The sequence below is a fragment of the Plectrocnemia conspersa genome, unplaced genomic scaffold (assembly GCF_051122295.1).
Source record: "Plectrocnemia conspersa isolate PC_06_02 unplaced genomic scaffold, ASM5112229v1 ptg000009l, whole genome shotgun sequence".
NCBI lineage: Eukaryota > Metazoa > Arthropoda > Insecta > Trichoptera > Polycentropodidae > Plectrocnemia > Plectrocnemia conspersa.
In genome coordinates, this window is record NW_028277173.1 from 600,695 (window position 1) to 619,590 (window position 18,896).

General features: G+C 32.5%; 3 protein-coding genes across 7 annotated transcripts; 1 reads left to right on the top strand and 2 right to left on the bottom strand.

Moving 5' to 3' along the window:
* Positions 1–2,377: 2,377 nt before the first annotated feature.
* Gale (UDP-galactose 4'-epimerase) lies at positions 2,378–6,412 on the top strand. The gene is made up of 7 exons (XM_088193156.1): positions 2,378–2,525; positions 3,019–3,264; positions 4,004–4,117; positions 4,275–4,454; positions 5,108–5,221; positions 5,549–5,720; positions 5,782–6,412. The coding sequence occupies exons 2-7, from the start codon at positions 3,022–3,024 to the stop codon at positions 6,018–6,020; spliced, it is 1,062 nt and encodes a 353-aa protein (XP_088049282.1). The 5' UTR covers positions 2,378–2,525; positions 3,019–3,021; the 3' UTR covers positions 6,021–6,412.
* Positions 6,413–7,640: 1,228 nt separating this feature from the next.
* On the bottom strand, positions 7,641–12,514 carry LOC148231440 (uncharacterized). Of its 3 annotated transcripts, XM_088192311.1 has the most exons (7): positions 12,450–12,514; positions 11,404–11,760; positions 11,122–11,322; positions 10,940–11,046; positions 9,983–10,178; positions 9,592–9,896; positions 9,408–9,527 (listed from the first exon to the last, which is right to left on the bottom strand). In XM_088192311.1, the coding sequence occupies exons 2-7, from the start codon at positions 11,729–11,731 to the stop codon at positions 9,513–9,515; spliced, it is 1,152 nt and encodes a 383-aa protein (XP_088048437.1). In that variant the 5' UTR covers positions 11,732–11,760; positions 12,450–12,514; the 3' UTR covers positions 9,408–9,512. The 3 variants fall into 3 exon arrangements, with proteins under 3 accessions (XP_088048435.1, XP_088048436.1, XP_088048437.1); XM_088192309.1 differs by having other exon boundaries at positions 7,641–9,896; XM_088192310.1 differs by lacking the exons at positions 9,983–10,178; positions 10,940–11,046; positions 11,122–11,322; positions 11,404–11,760; positions 12,450–12,514 and having other exon boundaries at positions 7,641–9,527; positions 9,592–9,720.
* Positions 12,515–14,764: 2,250 nt separating this feature from the next.
* RpS7 (ribosomal protein S7) lies at positions 14,765–16,184 on the bottom strand. 3 transcript variants are annotated; one of them, XM_088193600.1, is made up of 3 exons: positions 16,112–16,184; positions 14,953–15,453; positions 14,765–14,888 (listed from the first exon to the last, which is right to left on the bottom strand). In XM_088193600.1, exons 2-3 carry the CDS (start codon positions 15,451–15,453, stop codon positions 14,811–14,813), a joined length of 579 nt encoding a protein of 192 aa, XP_088049726.1. In that variant the 5' UTR covers positions 16,112–16,184; the 3' UTR covers positions 14,765–14,810. The 3 variants fall into 3 exon arrangements, with proteins under 3 accessions (XP_088049726.1, XP_088049727.1, XP_088049728.1); XM_088193601.1 differs by having other exon boundaries at positions 16,093–16,135; XM_088193602.1 differs by having other exon boundaries at positions 15,820–16,135.
* Positions 16,185–18,896: the final 2,712 nt, after the last annotated feature.

Here is an 18,896-nt window from a genome sequence, read left to right on the forward strand (position 1 = left end):
CCAAAACTCTCATATCAATATCGTTATGGACAGCTATCATATTTTTAAAACTTGGTGTAATATCCAAGTGCAGACCAAATATGTAGTAGTAATTTATTGCGATATGAAGTTGTTACATGTTTGTAAATAAATGAGGGGTGAACGCGCCGAAGATTGCCAGTCGAGAGAAACCGTCACGCCAGTGTTACCTAAGTTTCAGCCATAACAAAAATCTATATATAAATAGGCCCCATACCTTTCTCTATAATTAAATTTCGTCTATTTATTTTTTTTTATTTATAATTCGGTTTTTGTGGATTTTTTTCATATTAATTCAGAGGCTCATTATTTTTACAAAATAATAAAAAATATTTTTTGGTAATCTTGTTTATGTTGTACTCTTTAAATTATAGACATTATTTCTTCAGTTCTACATATATAAATATACAACTGGGGTACCTTAAAACAGTAAAATATCGACCACCCTACGTATACGGCGATACTGCTGTACTAATATCTGCTTCATTATAAAGCTGAACCTGATATTTTATGTAAATATTTATTAATACCGATGAGACATCGATTTACCACTCTTAACCTAAATTTCAGCAACAATGGAAGAATAAAAGTCCACCGCCTCACAAAAGAGCAATGCTGCTCTCTGACAGAGTAATTACTTCTCTTCATAAGAACCAAACTATAAAAGAGAGGCAGATAATGTAGGAATAGGAAGGAGTGGATAAATTCACACATCTAGAATATAAGAGGAGGAGGGGATACAACTACTAGCTAGTAAGGGCTAATTTACACGCTGCCAGCTGGAAGTTGATTGGAGGGTCACTGACACGCGACAAATGGCATTCCAAATCACGACACCTTACCGTTTACACAATGCCAGCAGCTGGAAGAACTATTGTTGAGAAAAAGCACCACTCGCCTTGCGCCAGTACGGTAGTGTGGTGGAAGGGGGAACTGGCTTGCCAATAAAACAATAATATTTGTTCTGCTGAAGCTGCTGGCGTGCCGGTGGCGCATTGGCTTCTCTAGTGCTAGTCGCTGGCATTCAGTACTGGCATCGTGTAAATCGGCCTTGAAAACTGTTACCACGTCATGGAAAGGGTCAAGTTTAATTTCATCACATAGCGCAAAAAATAATTAATAATAAATAATTAATAATATATTAGGGGTACCCATTATTTTCAGATGGTCTAGTTTGAGTTAGTCTGAATCCATACGCGATGGATGAAACATCTTTGTGTTATATTTTTTCTAGAACTTTTTGTTGATGTTATTTTTTTCTTAAGGGTAATATGTTTTAGCCTAAAATCGACGATGAACACTTGTGGCATTGCATGCTGCTTTTTCGATGAATGACTCAATGAAACCAAGGCAAAATTTATGGAGAAGTTTTAAAAGCCAACAGGTGTCAAACCTAGTTTCGATAGATCAAATCAGGTAATCGATGTTGATTTTGATGAAGGTAAATTAAAATCTTCGGTTGATTCTAATCTTTTTAAAAACATCAATAAATTAGGTCAGAAACTCGGATCTTCCTGGTCTACAGTACAGTTGTATTTAAGAAGGAGTACTTCAACAGCAAGAATAACCCGCGAAAAAATCAAGAATTTATGCCACACCCGCCTTATTCACCAGCCCTTGATTCGTCTATCATATTTTTCGATCTATTGCAGGTCTCGGCAACCTTTTTTGGCTGCGGTTCAAAATAATTAAAATGTGACTATTAAAAAGAATATTCAGGTCAGTGAATATTTTTGGTCATAACAACCATATATGTGGTCTAGTCGTGACATCGTAACACGTTCACATCAAATCACCAAACGGCTCACTTGGTGACCCGCGGGTCATAGGTTGCCGAGCCCTGATCTATTGAGCACTCCTTGAGTAGCAAAAAAATCAAAATGTGAACGATGTTGAGTCACTTTATTCAATATTTTAAATCAAAATTACAAAATTATTATAGGAGGGAAGAGGTGATCAAACATGATGAGAATTATATTTTGTGATTTTGAATAATAGTTTTTAGGGACTGTGATGATGGCGGGTGGCAATGAGACACAGATTGAGCCGCTGCAGTAGTATATTTATGTGCGGTTACAGTTGTTTACATTGTAAAAAGAGGCGGACACGAGAAGATGCGTCCGCACGCCAGGAAGGTTGCCAGTGGAGAGAGAGAAAAACTAAGTTTTTCTTTAAATAAATTTCAATGTAAGTATTAGTTGTTAGAAAAAATGTTCAGTAATACCCCAACTGCAGCATAATGGCATTTGCTTATTTTTTTAATTTACAGTCGATTATTTATTTAAATTGTACGCCGTGCTGATTTACAGTAACGCAAAAATAATAATTGTAACATATAAAATGTTTACGACTCCTGGCCAGTCGATTGTTTATTATCTTGATAGTGTTTTTTGCGATATGGCAACTCCATTTAAGAATGTCAACGAGATAAGAGTGGCGGCCGGCGGAAGCACTCGTTGCTGATCTTTTCGCGAGTAGGACGTTTCAAAGGGTTTGGCCATAACACAGTAAGTTAACTACCAACGTTGTTATATTTTTTTAAATATATCACATAATAAAGCTTAATGCTATTGTATGAATTGCACAATAGTTTACCGCGAATTGTAAACAAACGCGTCGTTGACACCTGACACGTATTCGCCGTTTAAAAATAAAACATTGACATTTTTATTAACTTTTTTTGATCTAAACATCATACCATAATACGATCAATATGTATTATTTTTAACTAAAAATATATTTTACATTATATTGCTAACATAAAAAACTAAAAACTAATTCTAAACACACATCGTGCAGTTAATAAATTAATATTTTAATGTTTTAAGTAATTAAGACAATGTACGCATAGTTTTTATCTTTATAACTAATAGAAATATATTTTTAATTACAGTTAAAATTAACTACTTGTAGTAAATATAGGGGGACTTTATTCCTAATATTATTGGAATGTTACCTGAATTGGCAATTTATTTAATATTTCATTTATACCGTTAAAAGGCGATGGATTTACCAGTGATTTTGGTGACCGGCGGTGCAGGTTACGTCGGCTCCCACACTGTCCTCGAACTACTCACCAATGGCTATAAGGTTATCGTTATTGATAATCTGGTGAATGCGCACATGGAGAAGGGTGCAGATTTACCCGAAGCTTTGAAAAGAGTCGAAAAGCTTACCGGAAGAACTGTAGCATTTTATTCTGTAAACATACAGAACCGAGATGAGTTAATGAGAGTGTTTAGCAATGTAAGTTAATCTATATATGTATATCTATATATTTTTTATTAACTTCCTGTAAGGAAATGCGATCTGATAAACTGGATACGATATTTAAATATAATTTCAAAACAATACATACCATTTTTTGTGTTCCGAGTAAATTAAATATTAGATACTCATTTATTTACCAACTATTTCAGAGTAGATTGTCAAATAAATTATTTCAGTTAGTTTTGAGACTGTCCTTTTATATTCTTTTTTGGCAACTTTGACCGTACAGAAGATCCAGTCTTTAATTTCGATAATTTCTGTGTGACATTGATTTTATGATTTGTCATTACGTAGAATGTGATTTTTTTGGCGTTCTTTAATACATTTAGAGTAGTAAATCTTCGCTATTAAATTGCACTGTTTAAAAAATAAAGTAGAGCTCTAACACGTTCCTTTCCTATAATCTCACTGTTAATCACCAGTGAAGACTACTACCTTGTAAATATGAACAACCAGCTAGATATTATGTTAAATAAAATTAATTTGAAACGCATTTATAATAATAATAACGGAAGCAATCTATAGACCACTACAATAAATATTTATTTAAAAGTAAAATTTACAAAAATATTCTCATTCATGATTTCTTAAATATAATAGACTGCATTCTTCAAAAGTTATATATATTATATATAAATATTTAATTTGTTTAAAACTGAAAATGCATTTTAATACTCAATAATTCGAATATTTATTATTTTATTTACAATTTCAGCATAAAATTGATTGTGTGATGCATTTCGCCGCATTAAAGGCCGTCGGAGAGTCGTGTAAAATACCGTTGACGTACTATCAAAACAACATCACCGGCAGTAGCATACTTCTAGAAGTAACTATCACTGATTATTGATGGTTTTTGCATCGATAAGACATCAACGTCGTAAATAAAGCGTAGAGGTCACTCGTTGAAGCCTAACAATGCAAAAACTGATAACGATTTGCTTTAGCGCTGACATAACTTATCACTCGCTATTATTTTTTTATAGGTAATGAAAGCGCACGGAGTTTACAAATTGGTATTCAGCTCATCGGCCACCGTTTACGGAACTCCTCAATATTTACCATTAGACGAGGACCATCCAACTGGACAAGGATGCACTAATCCGTATGGGAAGAGTAAATATTTCGTTGAGGAAATAATGCGAGACTTGTGCTCCAGTGATCATGTTAATATATATATATATATATACACAAAGGATATTCGGAGAGTAAAGATCAAAGTCTAGTAGATGTCGAAGCGTAATATATATTGTGGTTCATACAGAAATCTTTTTATTTTGAGCAATTTTTATTTTATATTACAAATCTAACCATCATGACAGGTTTACCCAATGCGTGATAATGGCCATTATGCAAACAATAATTATACCATAAAATATTTATAAAAAAACAATTATGAGCACTATCCCATATAAATTTTTCCAGTTCCTAATAGCTATCACCTAAAACATCATTATGTTTAAGAAGCTGGATAACTCGTGCAAGATGATCTTTCTCAAGCACTGACATCTTGGCTGCAACGAGTAAGAATAAGGGAAGTGATCGCGACTAGATCACTAAAGTTCGCAGCTGAAAGTCACCGAGCACTGACAAATTGTTGAAACTGCCTCTTAGGAACTCAGCAAAATCAGTGAGCTAGGGTTCTTCGTAATTACTACCCCATGGTGACCATGTTGGAAAATAATCAAAAGAGTGTTTCAAAATATTTTTTTATAAATACAGAAAACGACTATCTATTTACCGAATATCAATTGTATTATATGAAATTATATTTATGTTATAAAATTATTATATTAATAAAATCTATGTCGCTTTATAGATGTGGGGGATAGTTTCTTTGAGATATTTTAACCCTGTTGGAGCTCATGAATCTGGGGAAATCGGAGAAGATCCTTGCGGCATACCCAATAATCTGATGCCGTTTATTGCTCAAGTAATATATATTTTTTATACTACACAGGCTAAAAAACTTATTTATTTACCGTTATAAAAATATAAGAAACGTTGCATTGAGGGACTGAAGTGCTGCTGTGATTTATTTGTTTATTGTAAATCTTTTCTTGCAACGTAAAAGACATTAGCCCAATGCATTACAATAGGGTAAACGCAATCAACAACTACTAAGTAAGTGGCGAAACACCAGACTGAATTAGCCTATAAATTAGTAACATATTTATTATTTTTTGCATTTCACTGATGTATGGGAGTATAAATGTGTCTTATAATAATTAATAAAATAATTTCTATTTAAAAATTCTAGGTAGCAACGGGTAGACTTCCAAAATTGCAAGTTTTCGGTTCCGATTATGACACCCCGGACGGAACTGGCGTTAGAGATTACGTTCACATATCAGATCTCGCCGCTGGACACGTGAGCTCGCTCAAATACATTTTGAATCCAGAGTTTTCCGGCTTTGAGCCCTTCAACTTAGGTAATGCGATTCAATCGACTCTTATAAAACGCATTTATTCGCATAATTATCTATTTTTAAGGGACTGGTAAAGGATTTTCGGTGCTGGAAATGTTGCATGCTTTCGAGAAGGCTTGCGGTAGGAAGTTGCCGTATGAAATTTCTCCCCGTCGCTCGGGAGACATCGCTACGTCTTACGCCGACGCCGGTAAGGCAGCCAAGATCTTCCAATGGAAAGCTAACAAAAACTTGGACGAAATGTGCTTTGATACGTGGAGATGGCAGCAAAACAATCCAGGTGGATTTAAATCATGTTTATGAACGGGTCTTTGCTTTTAATATGTCGCTACTTATTTTTATATACGGTGCTAACATTTTCAGACATTCCATTAATATCTCTTGCTTTTACATTTACTTGACTAAGTTCTTCAATGTTCCTTTTAGATACATATTTATTATGTACATAAATATTTTTTTATATATCAACACCAAAGAGTTCGTTCGACCAAAGACAATGCCAAAATATGTCTTGTTGAAAAATTATTTATTTTAAATTGAAATTATATTTATTACCGTTGATTTAATAATAATTATTAGTTAATTGACCAATGCCATTGAAGGTGCCATTATTTTGTGAATTTATTTAAATGTGTCATGCAGTTATTTTGTATTATATGATTTTTTCGCATTTGTATATTTTATATATGTATTTTTTTTAAATAATGAAATTTAATAAAAAAAAATTATATATGTTTATTATAATACATTATTTTTGAGTGTTATATTTTTGTGAGACTTATTTTTGTGTTAATAAATTTTACTGGAATTTTAACTAGCTGCATTATTATTGTATAAATTCTAATTTAAGATTTCATCTAAAAGATTGTGAGATCCTACATAATTTTGCATTAAAAGGCGTCATTTAAGCAAAATCGTTCACCAATCAGTCAACCATCAAGAAAAATCGTATTCTACAAATAAGCAAGATCGTCCAGAAATAGATTTATGGTTTCTAACCCGAAAGGGTGTGACTTTACAGCCAGTAAGATGCTGGGAACTGGTAATAATTTATTGTATAATATATATTGCGACAGAGTGGGCGAGTACCGATTTTTCCGAGCAGTGGTGGAGAAACTGGCGGAGGAATGATGTCCAGTGGATGGATAGTAGTCGATGTCCGTGCCTCCGTGCCTAGATTATACCTAAGAGTCTCTGTCTGGCCGTCTGCCCCTCGTCCCATGGATATAGGCTTTAAGTATCATAGCTAATGAAAACTCTAGCGAATCGCGACCATTCAGCCAACTGCTGCACTCGTTTATTCAACCAACGATATATGTCCACGCCTCTAGAAAGTGACATTTGCTTGATGGACATCCTTCGCAGGGCGAATGGTGTAACGAGAATATAATCCTTTACGGTGCTTTTTGTCGTTCAGTGATATTTTGTTTCCGCGCCCGTTACGCAACAAAGAAATTTTCTTTCTATACATCGGAGGGTAATTACATTGTGTTATTTGTGTGCTACCCTTTTTCCCTGGACGTAACAAATACTTGTGTGGTCCGTACACTTGTGTCACGTTCATCTTTATTATTCTCGTGCTTACGGTGATTAACTGCGCGAGTTTCTGGAAGAACCCTAACATAGAAATTACCTCTTTTAAAAACGTCAACAAAAGATTTTACCGGCCTCGTAAAAGCGACGCAGTTTAAATATTTAACATTGTGGTTATTTTTCAATAACTATTGTCACACCATAACTTAATGATTTGGGTTAAAGTAAATTCAAGTCATCAGAAAATAATCTTTTTGGTTTTGTGGCCAAAGGGACATCGTAAAATATTATAATTTATTTTTGATCATCAAAATCTTATAACTTTTACCAATAGTAATTTGAGTGTCGTTAATGAATATTTAAAAGGCGAAATAGTGTTAGATACTTTATTTTGCATTTCAATACATTTAATATATTTGGTGTTAGATAAGTGATCATAAAAAAAATATAAATCAAACATTGATGAAGTAATAAAAACATTGAAAATGAGACTGAATTGCACATAAATCTGTGCTATGATTGTTCTAAAAATATATTACTGGCCATGCAAAGTAATGACTCATCATAATCAGCGCGTTGCGGTCCTTCTGTACTTATACCGTCTCTTCGATTTAGCCATTTCCGTTCACATTATCATTATCAGTATCATTATCATCATCATTATTATCATCATCATCATCATTATCATCGTCATCGTCATCGTTTTCGTCTTTTCATTTTTATTTTCCTTTTTCTTTTCATAATCATATTCATCATTTTTATATTTATCATTTTCATATTCATCATTTTCATTTTCATTATTTTCGTACTCATAATTTTCGTTTTCATTTTCCTTTTCATTTGCATTTTCATATTCATCATTTTCATTTTTACCATTTTTAACATTTTCATAATTTTTATTTTCATTTTCATCTTTATATTCATTATTTTCACCATTTTTATAATTTTCATTTTTAATTTCATTTTCATTTTCATCATTTTTAACATTTTTATTTTCATCATTTTCATCATTTTTATCATTTTCATTTTCATCTTTTTCATAATTTGCATTTTCATTTTTCGTTTCATATTCATCATTTTCATATTTTTCATCATTTTTATTTTCATTTTCATCCTTATATTCATTTTCATCATTTTTATTTTCATATTCAAATATTTCATCAATTTCATAATTTTCATCATTATCAATATTTTCATTTTCATATTCATCATTTTCATTTTCAAATTTTTCATCATATTCATCAATTTCAATTTCTGTTTCATATTCATTATTTTCATAATATACATCTTCATATTCATAATTTTCAATTTCTGTTTCATATTCATCATATTCAACATTTTCATCTTCATATTCATCATTTTCATTTTCAAATTTTTCATCATATTCATCAATTTCAATTTCCGTTTCACATTCATGATTTTCATAATTTTTATCATTCTCATCATCATTTTCATATCCATATTCATCATTGTCATCATTCACATCTTCATATTCATAATTTTCATATTCATATTCATATCCATATTCATCATTGTCACCATTCACATCTTCATATTGGTCATTTTCATATCCATATTCATCATTGTCATCATTCACATCTTCATATTGATCATTTTCATATCCATATTCATCATTGTCATCATTCACATCTTCATATTGATCATTTTCATATCCATATTCATCATTGTCATCATTCACATCTTCATATTCATAATTTTCATATCCATATTCATCATTGTCATCATTCACATCTTCATATTCATAATTTTCATATTCATATCCATATTCATCATTGTCATCATTCACATCTTCATATTCATAATTTTCATATCCATATTCATCATTGTCATCATTCACATCTTCATATTCATAATTTTCATATTCATATCCATATTCATCATTGTAATCATTCACATCTTCATATTCATAATTTTCATATCCAAATTCATCATTGTCATCATTCACATCTTCATATTCATAATTTTCATATTCATATTCATAATTTTCATATTCATAATCATAATTTTCATATTCATAATCATCACTTTCATAATGATAATGACAATTTTTAAAATCAAATTTATCACTTTCATCACTTTCATCATTTTCACCATTTTTATCATTTTCATTTTCATATTCATATTCATCATTTTCATTTTTATTTCTATTTCTTTTTATTTTTTTATTTTCTATTTTTCTTCTGAAATATGTTTTTAAAATTATTTTGCCATCCATTATGGTAATAGCACAGAATTGTTCCGTTAGTTCCGAATATTCTGTAGAATCAAGAAGTGTAAATATTATATCCACGGTACTATTAGAATTCTGGCTGTCTATTACCTCTGCTTCTAGATTCGCAATTAGCTCGTTAGCCATTGTAACATATTCAGTTTCATTAGATCTCATTGGATGCTTTCTCATATGAAACGCTGCTGCCTCTTCCGATGAAAAGCGTATACTCCTGTTTCTTGCCGCTCTCCTAACAATCGAAATGATATCATCGAAACTCATATCAGTGCTAATGTCAGGGTGTGGATTCGCTTCAATGGGGTCGTGGACCATTTGATTTTCTCGAACAACTTCCAAAGTTTGATTAAGTATGACATCCATGTATTCATTCGTCATATTATCGAGAGCCCTTTCCCCTAATCATTTCAAATAAAGAAAACATATTTTTAATTTTGTAAATAGGTAATCTACTTTTATTAAATAACTAATATGTACAACATACCAGCTGTGCTGAGAGACAAAAGTGTTATTGAATTTTGTAATAGAGTGTCTTTCTCGCTTACGAACTGGGCGGCGAAAAACCTCACAGTACTGCACAATACTGACACGCTCCCCAGATTCCTAAACCTCGCAAAATCTATTGCCCTATCCATAAAGCCTGCATTATCATTTTCATAAGTCATCATGTCAGTTCGCAGCTACTTATACAAACAAAATTATATATAGTACATATATTATTAAGCAAGTTAACCCTTTGAACCCTAAAGGTCGATAAACCGGCCTGATTTGGTGAGGCATATACCCTAATGGCCGGTTTACCGGCCTCGACATCTATCTTTATTTCCCTACGGCTCGGAATACCGGCCTGCGAAAAAAAACGATACGATTGCATATACACAGATAGATTTTATTCTTCTGTGAATATTGCAGAATATTTGCAATAGAAGCATGGCACGATGTTATGTGGAACCACAATGTCAAACAGAAAAAGGTTCCCAAAAGAACTGATGGCAAAAAATAAAATGGAGCGTGGCACTCACTCATTGCTATAAAATCAATGAAAAAGTAGCTGTCATCGTATGGGTTGATAAGAAATCAATATATTTTTATCAACAAAATTAATCGACCAGTAGAAGCTACATCAAATAATATATGTGTTGTATGTGCGGAAAAATACAAGCAGGCAAAAAAATGAAAATCCCAATGCAAAAGAGAAGGATTTGCCAAAACGCAAAAAAACGTATACTGGTGCAAATCACGCGAGATCTTCCTTTGCATTGGATCTGGATCTGAAACTATTTTGATGTTTATCATTCCAAAGTTTAATTCTGAAGATAAACATTATATTTAATTTTTACATTTATATATTGGTCAAAAATTGCTCAGGAACTCAGGGATATGATGATAATACAATGTACGCCTCAAGGTTCAAAGGGTTAAACATGTTGTTGATAGTAACCTTAAATAGGCGATTAAAGTCATGGAATTGAAATTCATCCGAATTTATGGTAGTTATTAGGAATTGCTTAAACCATTCAAGTATTTCTTTTTGCCGTTTCGTTCTATCTAAATAAATTCAGAATGATTATCATATCAAGTATTGTATAATCTGAAATATGTTATGGTTGTGTTGATATTTACTTTTATCTTTATTTTTTGTATTGTTGTTGTTGTTGCTGTTAGCACTATTGTTTGAAGTATTGGAACTGTTGGCACCGGAAGATTTTGTATTTGTTGTACTTCTGTTGCCGTTGTTGCTACTGCTATTGCTGGAAGTATTGGAACTGTTGGCATCGGAAGATCCTGTATTTATTGTTTGGCTGTTTTTTAAAAGTAAGTAACCTAGTACAATTTGAGAAAATATTAAGTATTAAAAATATTCCACGTGAAAATCTGAGCAAAAAGGCGGTATGATCAACTAACATATATGATTTATCACAGGGGTTGCTACACCTTTAAATGAATAGCCAACGGCGACTTTACCCATCGCTTCCAATCCATATTCAACTGATTTTGAAATGAATATATTTTTGGCTCCTTTTATTACTACTATCTTTATCCCATTGCCTATTATGGCAGCAAACCCAAGTGTCACGAAATCCAAAATTATGCCTCCAATGGCAAATCCTCGATTTATAGATCCTTGAACATTGTTGCCATTTCTAAAATCTTCAGTTGAACGATTCCAACTACGTATACTACTAGCAATCGGCACAAAGTCCCATATTGATAGGTCTCGGTTCTGCGGCATAGTTATCTCTTATATGAAACTATTAATTTCTATAAAAAAATGAAATAAAAAACAATTAACTGTTAGTCTGAAAAAAAAATTTATGCGGACTATTACTTATCATGTTTAATACATATTATTTATTTAAACATATCGATGGCTTAAAGTGTAAAATTGCTAAATCCATATTTGACAACTTTACAGGAGTAACAAAAAACTAGAAAATAGGAAAATTTTCAGCCAAAAGTGGAATTAGCAAATTTCCACTTTAATCCATCGATTTGTGGTTTATGGGTGTTTTCATATTACCAACTTATTGATATAAATTGTTATTTGCGCGTTACAAAGATTAAACTTTATTTTACACATACGCACAGTATTTATGTGATTAGTGGAAATTTGTAAATCAAATAATTTCATTATCTAGTGACGATATAGAATCGCTGTTGTTTAAATTAACACAATTGATTATTTGGATAATGGTGACGAAGAATTAAAAGATTATAAAATTGTAAAAATGTTAAAATAGTATATATAGTCAATAGTGAATTACTGAGTATTTGCCACTAGTTTTATTTTCGCCAAGCCCTTTCTAAAATGTGACAGAATGTTGTTATTGGTTTTTCATGGTCATGCTATCTATTATTTGATTTTTTACTTTTGTATTATGAATAGTTTCATTGATTTGAAAAATGCAACGAAAGAACTTGGTAGTTGATAAAGAGCGTCAAAAACTTACCACGAGAAACAGGTGAAATCGTACACACCTCCTATCTAACTACGGCTATCGGGTGGCAAACTTCGATTGTCATTGGCTATTGGGTGGCAAATTTCTATTGTCATCAGCTATCTACGGCTATCAGGTGGCAACTTTCGATTGTCATCGCATATTTATGTGTGCTCTCGCACGCATACATATGCGATGACAATCTAATATTAACAATCTATTTTTTATTTATTTTTAGTGTACCCAAATGAAAGATTTGTTTCATTATTTACGTCATAAAAATATTAGTTATTTGTCATAACCCCTAATATGGACAAACAGCAAAGCAATGAATGTGGTCTCAACCGCGATGCTAATCTGGAACATAATTGCAAGTCTTCCGTTTAATGAAAAGGAAATTATTATTAATAGTCCAAAACTTACATCCCATTTGAATGTACAATTTTTGGAAATTCCAAAGTTTATTCCCACAGTAATTTCCAAGGCTCAAAATATAAAAAGAAGATTGTGCAAAGGACAAAATCAACAATGAACATTTAACAGTAGTGATATTGAAATTACTGGCTTAAGCCGAAATATTTTATGATATCGGGTAACTCTCAAAAGTTCTTGAATAGAAAAATCAAACTATTTAAATGATATTTTATGATTAAGTAAAAATATATATTATATAATTTGATAGACCGTATAATTAATAATAGTCATGTTACTAAATAAAACAATAAAAATAAGATTTGCATTGCATTATTATTGTATCGCCCAAATGACCGTGTCCGCGGCGGCGATGTGACATCATGATATTACGTAATATCGCAAGCGCGTTTAAGCCCGACACACTATAAAAACAACAGTGTTACCTGCCGGATTTCATTCACACCGCTCTCTAAACACTCCTGGCACTAATAAAAACAAACAAATTTTCAGCGAAATCGGTCTAGTAGTTTTTGAGTCTATAGAGTACACACGTACGAACATTGCTTTTTATTTATATAGAATATAGATATCCTCCAGCGTGACAATGTATCACAAAAATCTATCATACAACTGAAATGCTACTCTTGATTAAAGTAAAACATACAGCGTCATTAATCCTCGTGACGTAATAGTAATGGCACAAAATAATAATTATATGACAATTGATTCGTCGACACCAAATTCACGAGTCGGAATTTAAATGACTAATTTAACTCAAAATATTAAGTTAAATTAGTCTAAAATATGTACATAAAATGTAAAAATAAAAGTTTTTAGAATGAGAACCACGGATAACAATTTAAAAAAAAAAGGTTTCCAAAATCCTTCAATCGATTAACAGATTTTACGACGAATTTTAGTAATTCCAGGTAAAATGGTTAGGAATTACTATTTCTTTTTACCGTAATGTATTGATAGTAAATGATGAAATAAAATACTGTAAATTTTATTATCAAATCATTTAAAATGGCTTAAAAAAATAGAAAATATATTGGGCATGACAGAAGCCTTTGGACTTCTAAAGGTTAAAGTCGCGAAAAAATATTCAAAAAAATATATAAACCAATTGCACATGGCGCATGGGCGTGTAAAGTTAAATATGTTTTAAATGGTTTAGAATTACAATTGACGCATAAGTGAGTTAACGGTTTCTAACGATAGTATTGATAAATTATGCATTTTTTAATTATTCAATCTAGTAACGAATGACTTTCTAGACTATAAAAGTGGTTAAATGATGTATAAATTAAACTTGTTTTCTCTAGTTCTCTATAAATAGTCAGTGATATGATATGCAATGCGTGTAGCCTCTATTTTAAATTGCACAGAATCGCACGACCTACTGCGGTGGGGAGAGACACAAGACCAATAAAACTGGTTTTGAATTTTTCATCCCCGTTCAGTTTATATATTGAAAGAATATTTGAAAATTTTCAAATTTCAAACCGTTCATTTCAATAGGTTAAGTTATAACCGCCTTAGTGACGAGCATCTGTAAAATTGCATACAAGTTGCAATATCTTTGAAACTTGTTGAAAAACAGCGGCAAATATCTCATTAAAAATACATTGATATTTTTATTTGTAAATAAAAAAAATCATTGAATTCTAAATAACAGTTCCAAATTGACTGGGAAAGACATTTTTTTAGGTGTCCTGGTTTAGAGCTTTAATTTTAGCAACCCCAACCACGACTTATCTTTGTGTTGGAGTTGCAGCCATATGGCTTAATGAGTTTTCAGCTGTATCCCGCCCCAAATAATTTGAAATAATTTGCCAATTCAAGGCGACAAATTGAATTAATTTGCTTGTGGTAAAACTTTAAATCTAAGAATATAAAATAAAAAGCACCAATATTTTTTTAGTATTTTATTGATATTTATAAAATATAAAGTTTCATTTACAAGTACGGCTCCGGGAATTCGAAGTTGACTTCCCGCCCAGTCAGTTTCTTGTAGACGGACTGGAAGGTATCCACCTGAAGAGGAAATAACGACATTTTAGAACGGTAAAACAAATTTACGTTGGTCGGTTCATCTCACCTTATGTTCGATCGTGGTCTGTTGAATTTTGTCTAAGTGGACCTTGATGAAACGGGATCCGTCGAGACGGATGCGCACTCTCTTGCCGACGATCTCAGCCGGGAACACCAGGTCCTCCAGGATGCTGTCGTAAACGGACGTCAGAGTTCGCGAATGAGGACGCTTCTGTTTGTAGCCGTTCCTCGCCTTCCTGGTGGGCTTTGACAAAATTTTCCTATCTCCGATGAAGACCACATGCTTGCCGCTGAACTTCTTCTCCAACTCGCGAATGAGGCGCATCTGCACCTTCTGGAAGGCCTTCAACTTGGGCATCGGCACATAGATGATGATCGACTTCTTACTTCCGAAGTCGATTTCTTTCACCCTGGTGATGTATAATTCCCGGAGGTGGGTTTTGAGTTCAGAGTTGTTCTCCAACTCTACGAGGGCTTGCGAGATCGAAGTCTCGAAGGGCGATGGCTCGACGCCGCCTGCTTTAATGATTTTCGAGCTCGCCGACATCTGAAACGTAATAATACAACCATTAAAACCGTTACCGTTTAAAATAACCGACTAGGGACTTGACAGCCATCTTGAAAAAAATGGCACCGATTTTTCATAACCTCAAATCTAACTATAAATCACTGATCTCACTTGACTTTAAGATCGACAATTTTAACAACACATCCTGAGATTAAATCAGACGCGAATGAATAGTCAACAGCTTTCACCAAAAAAGTCGTGAAAATCTATCATAACCTCACTATATAACAAAATCACACTATTCACTTGTCTTACGATCGGATATATTCATTTATTTATTTAATATCCAACGATCTTATCGGAGTTATAGGTTAAGTTGAACTTGTATGAACGTCAATAACAAACTTTGCACTTCTTCGATTTGCGATACTTCGATCGAAATATTCGACTGGATTCAATCAGAATTCGCAATCGACAATCCAGGAATAATGGTTAATTTGACATTATTCAGGAAACAAGTCGATCGACAGAGGAGAGCTAACGACGGGCGATTGTCAAGTGAGACGTATCGGTTGCCATCGGCCGTATCGAAGCTAGATCGGTCGCGTGAAACGCCGGGACGGTCGGATGCGAGGGCGGAAGCCCGACCGTGAGGCTATGCCCCCGAAAAGGGCTTACGATGACGAGCGGCGTGTACCTTGGCGGCTGCCGGGGAAAAGAGGTTAGAGCGGGGAGCGATACGAGGGGAGGGCTCTCTCAGTGTTGCTATTAGTAAAAAAAAATCATCAAAGTCACAAAGGGGAATATTAAATAAAAGAAAAAAATAACAAATAAATTTAAATTTGTTACTCTTGATATACTAATGTGAAACAGTACAGATAATGAGTTATAAATTTAAAAAAAACTTTATTGTTAATAATATTTACAAATTAACTTAATTATGGTCATTGGCTTGATTTTTTACAATTATTGTAATACTTTCATAGAAATCTGTCCATTTAAAAAATATTTATAGATACAATGTCTAGCACGTTGTTTCATAAGTCGTTGCATTTTTCACGGTGCGGGTTAAATGAATTAAAAAATACAACGTATAATACTTTTATTAAATTATATATTTTCCATCTTTTTCTACAATTTTATTATTTTCCACAAAATAATCAAATTTTTATATCTGATCCAAGAAGTGTTGTACTCTTGGAAACAATAAATTCTTTAAAGTCGTTTTTTATAACCGTTTTTGTAAAATATTCCTTTTTACCTAAAAACTATTGCATGATTTTGAGAAATAAAATTTAGGTTTGGAGCAATGTCTGAAGAATACGACGTATGAGAAAGGAGCGCCAAGAAAATATATTGATTTTTTTATCGTCCTCGTGGATACACGAGGTGAGCACAGTGTTGGTGTAAAATTACCCTTCTTTATTTTTATAAGAAAATGTATTTTTAATGTATAGTGATTCGCTTTTGAACAAATTAACTGAGAACATAATGTGTCAGTCGTAATTGTCTGTCTGTAATCTAATAATTCATAATAGATTAAACCCTTCATATCCTACTAAATGCATAACATTTGTGGGATATGAAGACGATTTTGACGTAGGTTTTTGACCTCTGAGAAGTAATAATTGTTTTGGCGCCCTCAAATTGATCAAAATTCAGTTTGCATACCCTTTGACCAATACTCTCATATCAAAAGTCACTAGTAATATCGGTTAGAATAGTTGCCATATTTTTTAAGCTTAGTGTAATATAGAAGTGCAAACCAACCATAGAGCAATATGTGAGATGCGATGTCTGTTTGTACTTATTCTTCCGCTTATTTCCCCTGAGAGATGAGTTGCCTTAATTGATATTTTGGACTTGACCTAATGAAAGTTCTAAAACTATAATTAGGTTCGATTTGGGTTTGAACAGCAAATGGACGTTTCGCAACTGTCAAATTGACAGTTGCGAAACGTCCGAAAAATATACTGGTGAAAATCTATTTGTACTTCCCTAGTAAAAAGATATAACTTTACTGAAAAATACAACCATTTATACACTGCATGTAAATAAATAAAGAGAAATTTGTTTATGTATTTATTACTATGTATGGAAAAGTTGAATTAATATAATTTTACTGGTTAAAATATCTATCTACCGCTTAAAATGTATGACATTATGTATGTATATACTGGTTTTATTATGGGTAAAACTTGGTGGCACTCTGGTAGTACTGACGTGACGTAGGCACTATTTTGGTGGTATCGCACGGCCTCGTACACTGTTCGTCCATTTTTATTTTATGAAATACTACTACTTTTAATAAAATACTACTGCAATAACTGCCTCCCGTCACTAAAACATATTTAAAAAAATATTTTTGGAATAAATCTGAGTATTATTTTTATATTTTCACTGAGGGATAACCCTAGAATTTTTGGTTTAGTATCAGGGACATAATTTCAACTTTTTCAAGGGGGGGGGCAAAGTTGGCCAGTCTATGATATTTGTTTTTCATTTCGATATTATTAAGATTCATAGGTAGTATGTCATTAAAAGACATGCATTTTTCTGGGAATCCCCCAATGACTTCTTTGGTTCGAACTAAAACTGCACAAACAATTCGTTTTATGAAACAATTATTCTATATATTGCTTATTTAAATTGCTTCCATATGTATGTAGTATCTGATTGATAAATACAATAATTTTTCTTGTTTTCATATGTGGAAAAATCTAAAAAACAGTATTAATCCATTTGAAAGTTTTTTTACTTTTATTTAATGTTACGATTTATTTAAATAGGTAGCAAAAAAAATTTGAATATATTTTCAAGGAGTATAATTTTTTCATCATTCAATTACAATTTTCTTTACTTTATCTAACAAAAATTGTCACATTGTGCAGTTTTTGTATAGTTGCAAATACTGCTATTGCTAAAATGGTACACACAGCAAGTCAGGGCCGGCCCTAGGCTATTTAGCGCCCCAGGCAAAAACAAAATTTGCGCCCCCCCCCACCCTAATAATACTTTAATAACTTATTACATGAGCGTAAAAATATAATTCAAATTAAAGTAATTTAATATTACATGTATTTGACACCATACTCTTTTTTGCGATTGTGGGTATTTAAGAATTTATAGTTTTATTTTCGTCGCGATTTTTTACGCCTGGAATAATCTAGAGTACACAGTAGTGTATGCAAAAAAATATCAGATTATATTATTTAACAATATTGTTTGATAATTTTAAGTAAATATTGCGCCTCTATTTGGTATCACGGCGCCCCACAAGATCTAGCGCCCCAGGCGATCGGCTGTACTGCCTGCCCCTCGGGCCGGCCCTGCAGCCGGTCTTTTAGAACCAACCATAATAACCTTATCATGATTCGATAAAAAACTGAAGAATCAACGTCAAACACTTTAGAACACTATGGTAATGTTTTTAAGTGTGAATTTCATAGTACTTTTCATTGAAAGTCTGCATTGGGAGAATA

Bases quoted from the DNA above. Each gene is read 5' to 3' on its own strand.
- Gale (XM_088193156.1), top strand. From the start codon at position 3,022: ATGGATTTACCAGTGATTTTGGTGACCGGCGGTGCAGGTTACGTCGGC. The intron at 4,118-4,274 runs GTAACTATCACT...ATTTTTTTATAG, and splicing joins GCAGTAGCATACTTCTAGAA to GTAATGAAAGCGCACGGAGT. The intron at 5,721-5,781 runs GTAATGCGATTC...TCTATTTTTAAG, and splicing joins CTTTGAGCCCTTCAACTTAG to GGACTGGTAAAGGATTTTCG.
- LOC148231440 (XM_088192309.1), bottom strand. From the start codon at position 11,731: ATGCCGCAGAACCGAGACCTATCAATATGGGACTTTGTGCCGATTGCT. The intron at 11,047-11,121 runs GTAAATATCAAC...GAATTTATTTAG, and splicing joins TACAAAAAATAAAGATAAAA to ATAGAACGAAACGGCAAAAA. The intron at 10,179-10,939 runs GTTACTATCAAC...TTGTATAAGTAG, and splicing joins ACTTTAATCGCCTATTTAAG to CTGCGAACTGACATGATGAC.
- RpS7 (XM_088193600.1), bottom strand. From the start codon at position 15,453: ATGTCGGCGAGCTCGAAAATCATTAAAGCAGGCGGCGTCGAGCCATCG. The intron at 14,889-14,952 runs GTGAGATGAACC...TTTCCTCTTCAG, and splicing joins AGACCACGATCGAACATAAG to GTGGATACCTTCCAGTCCGT.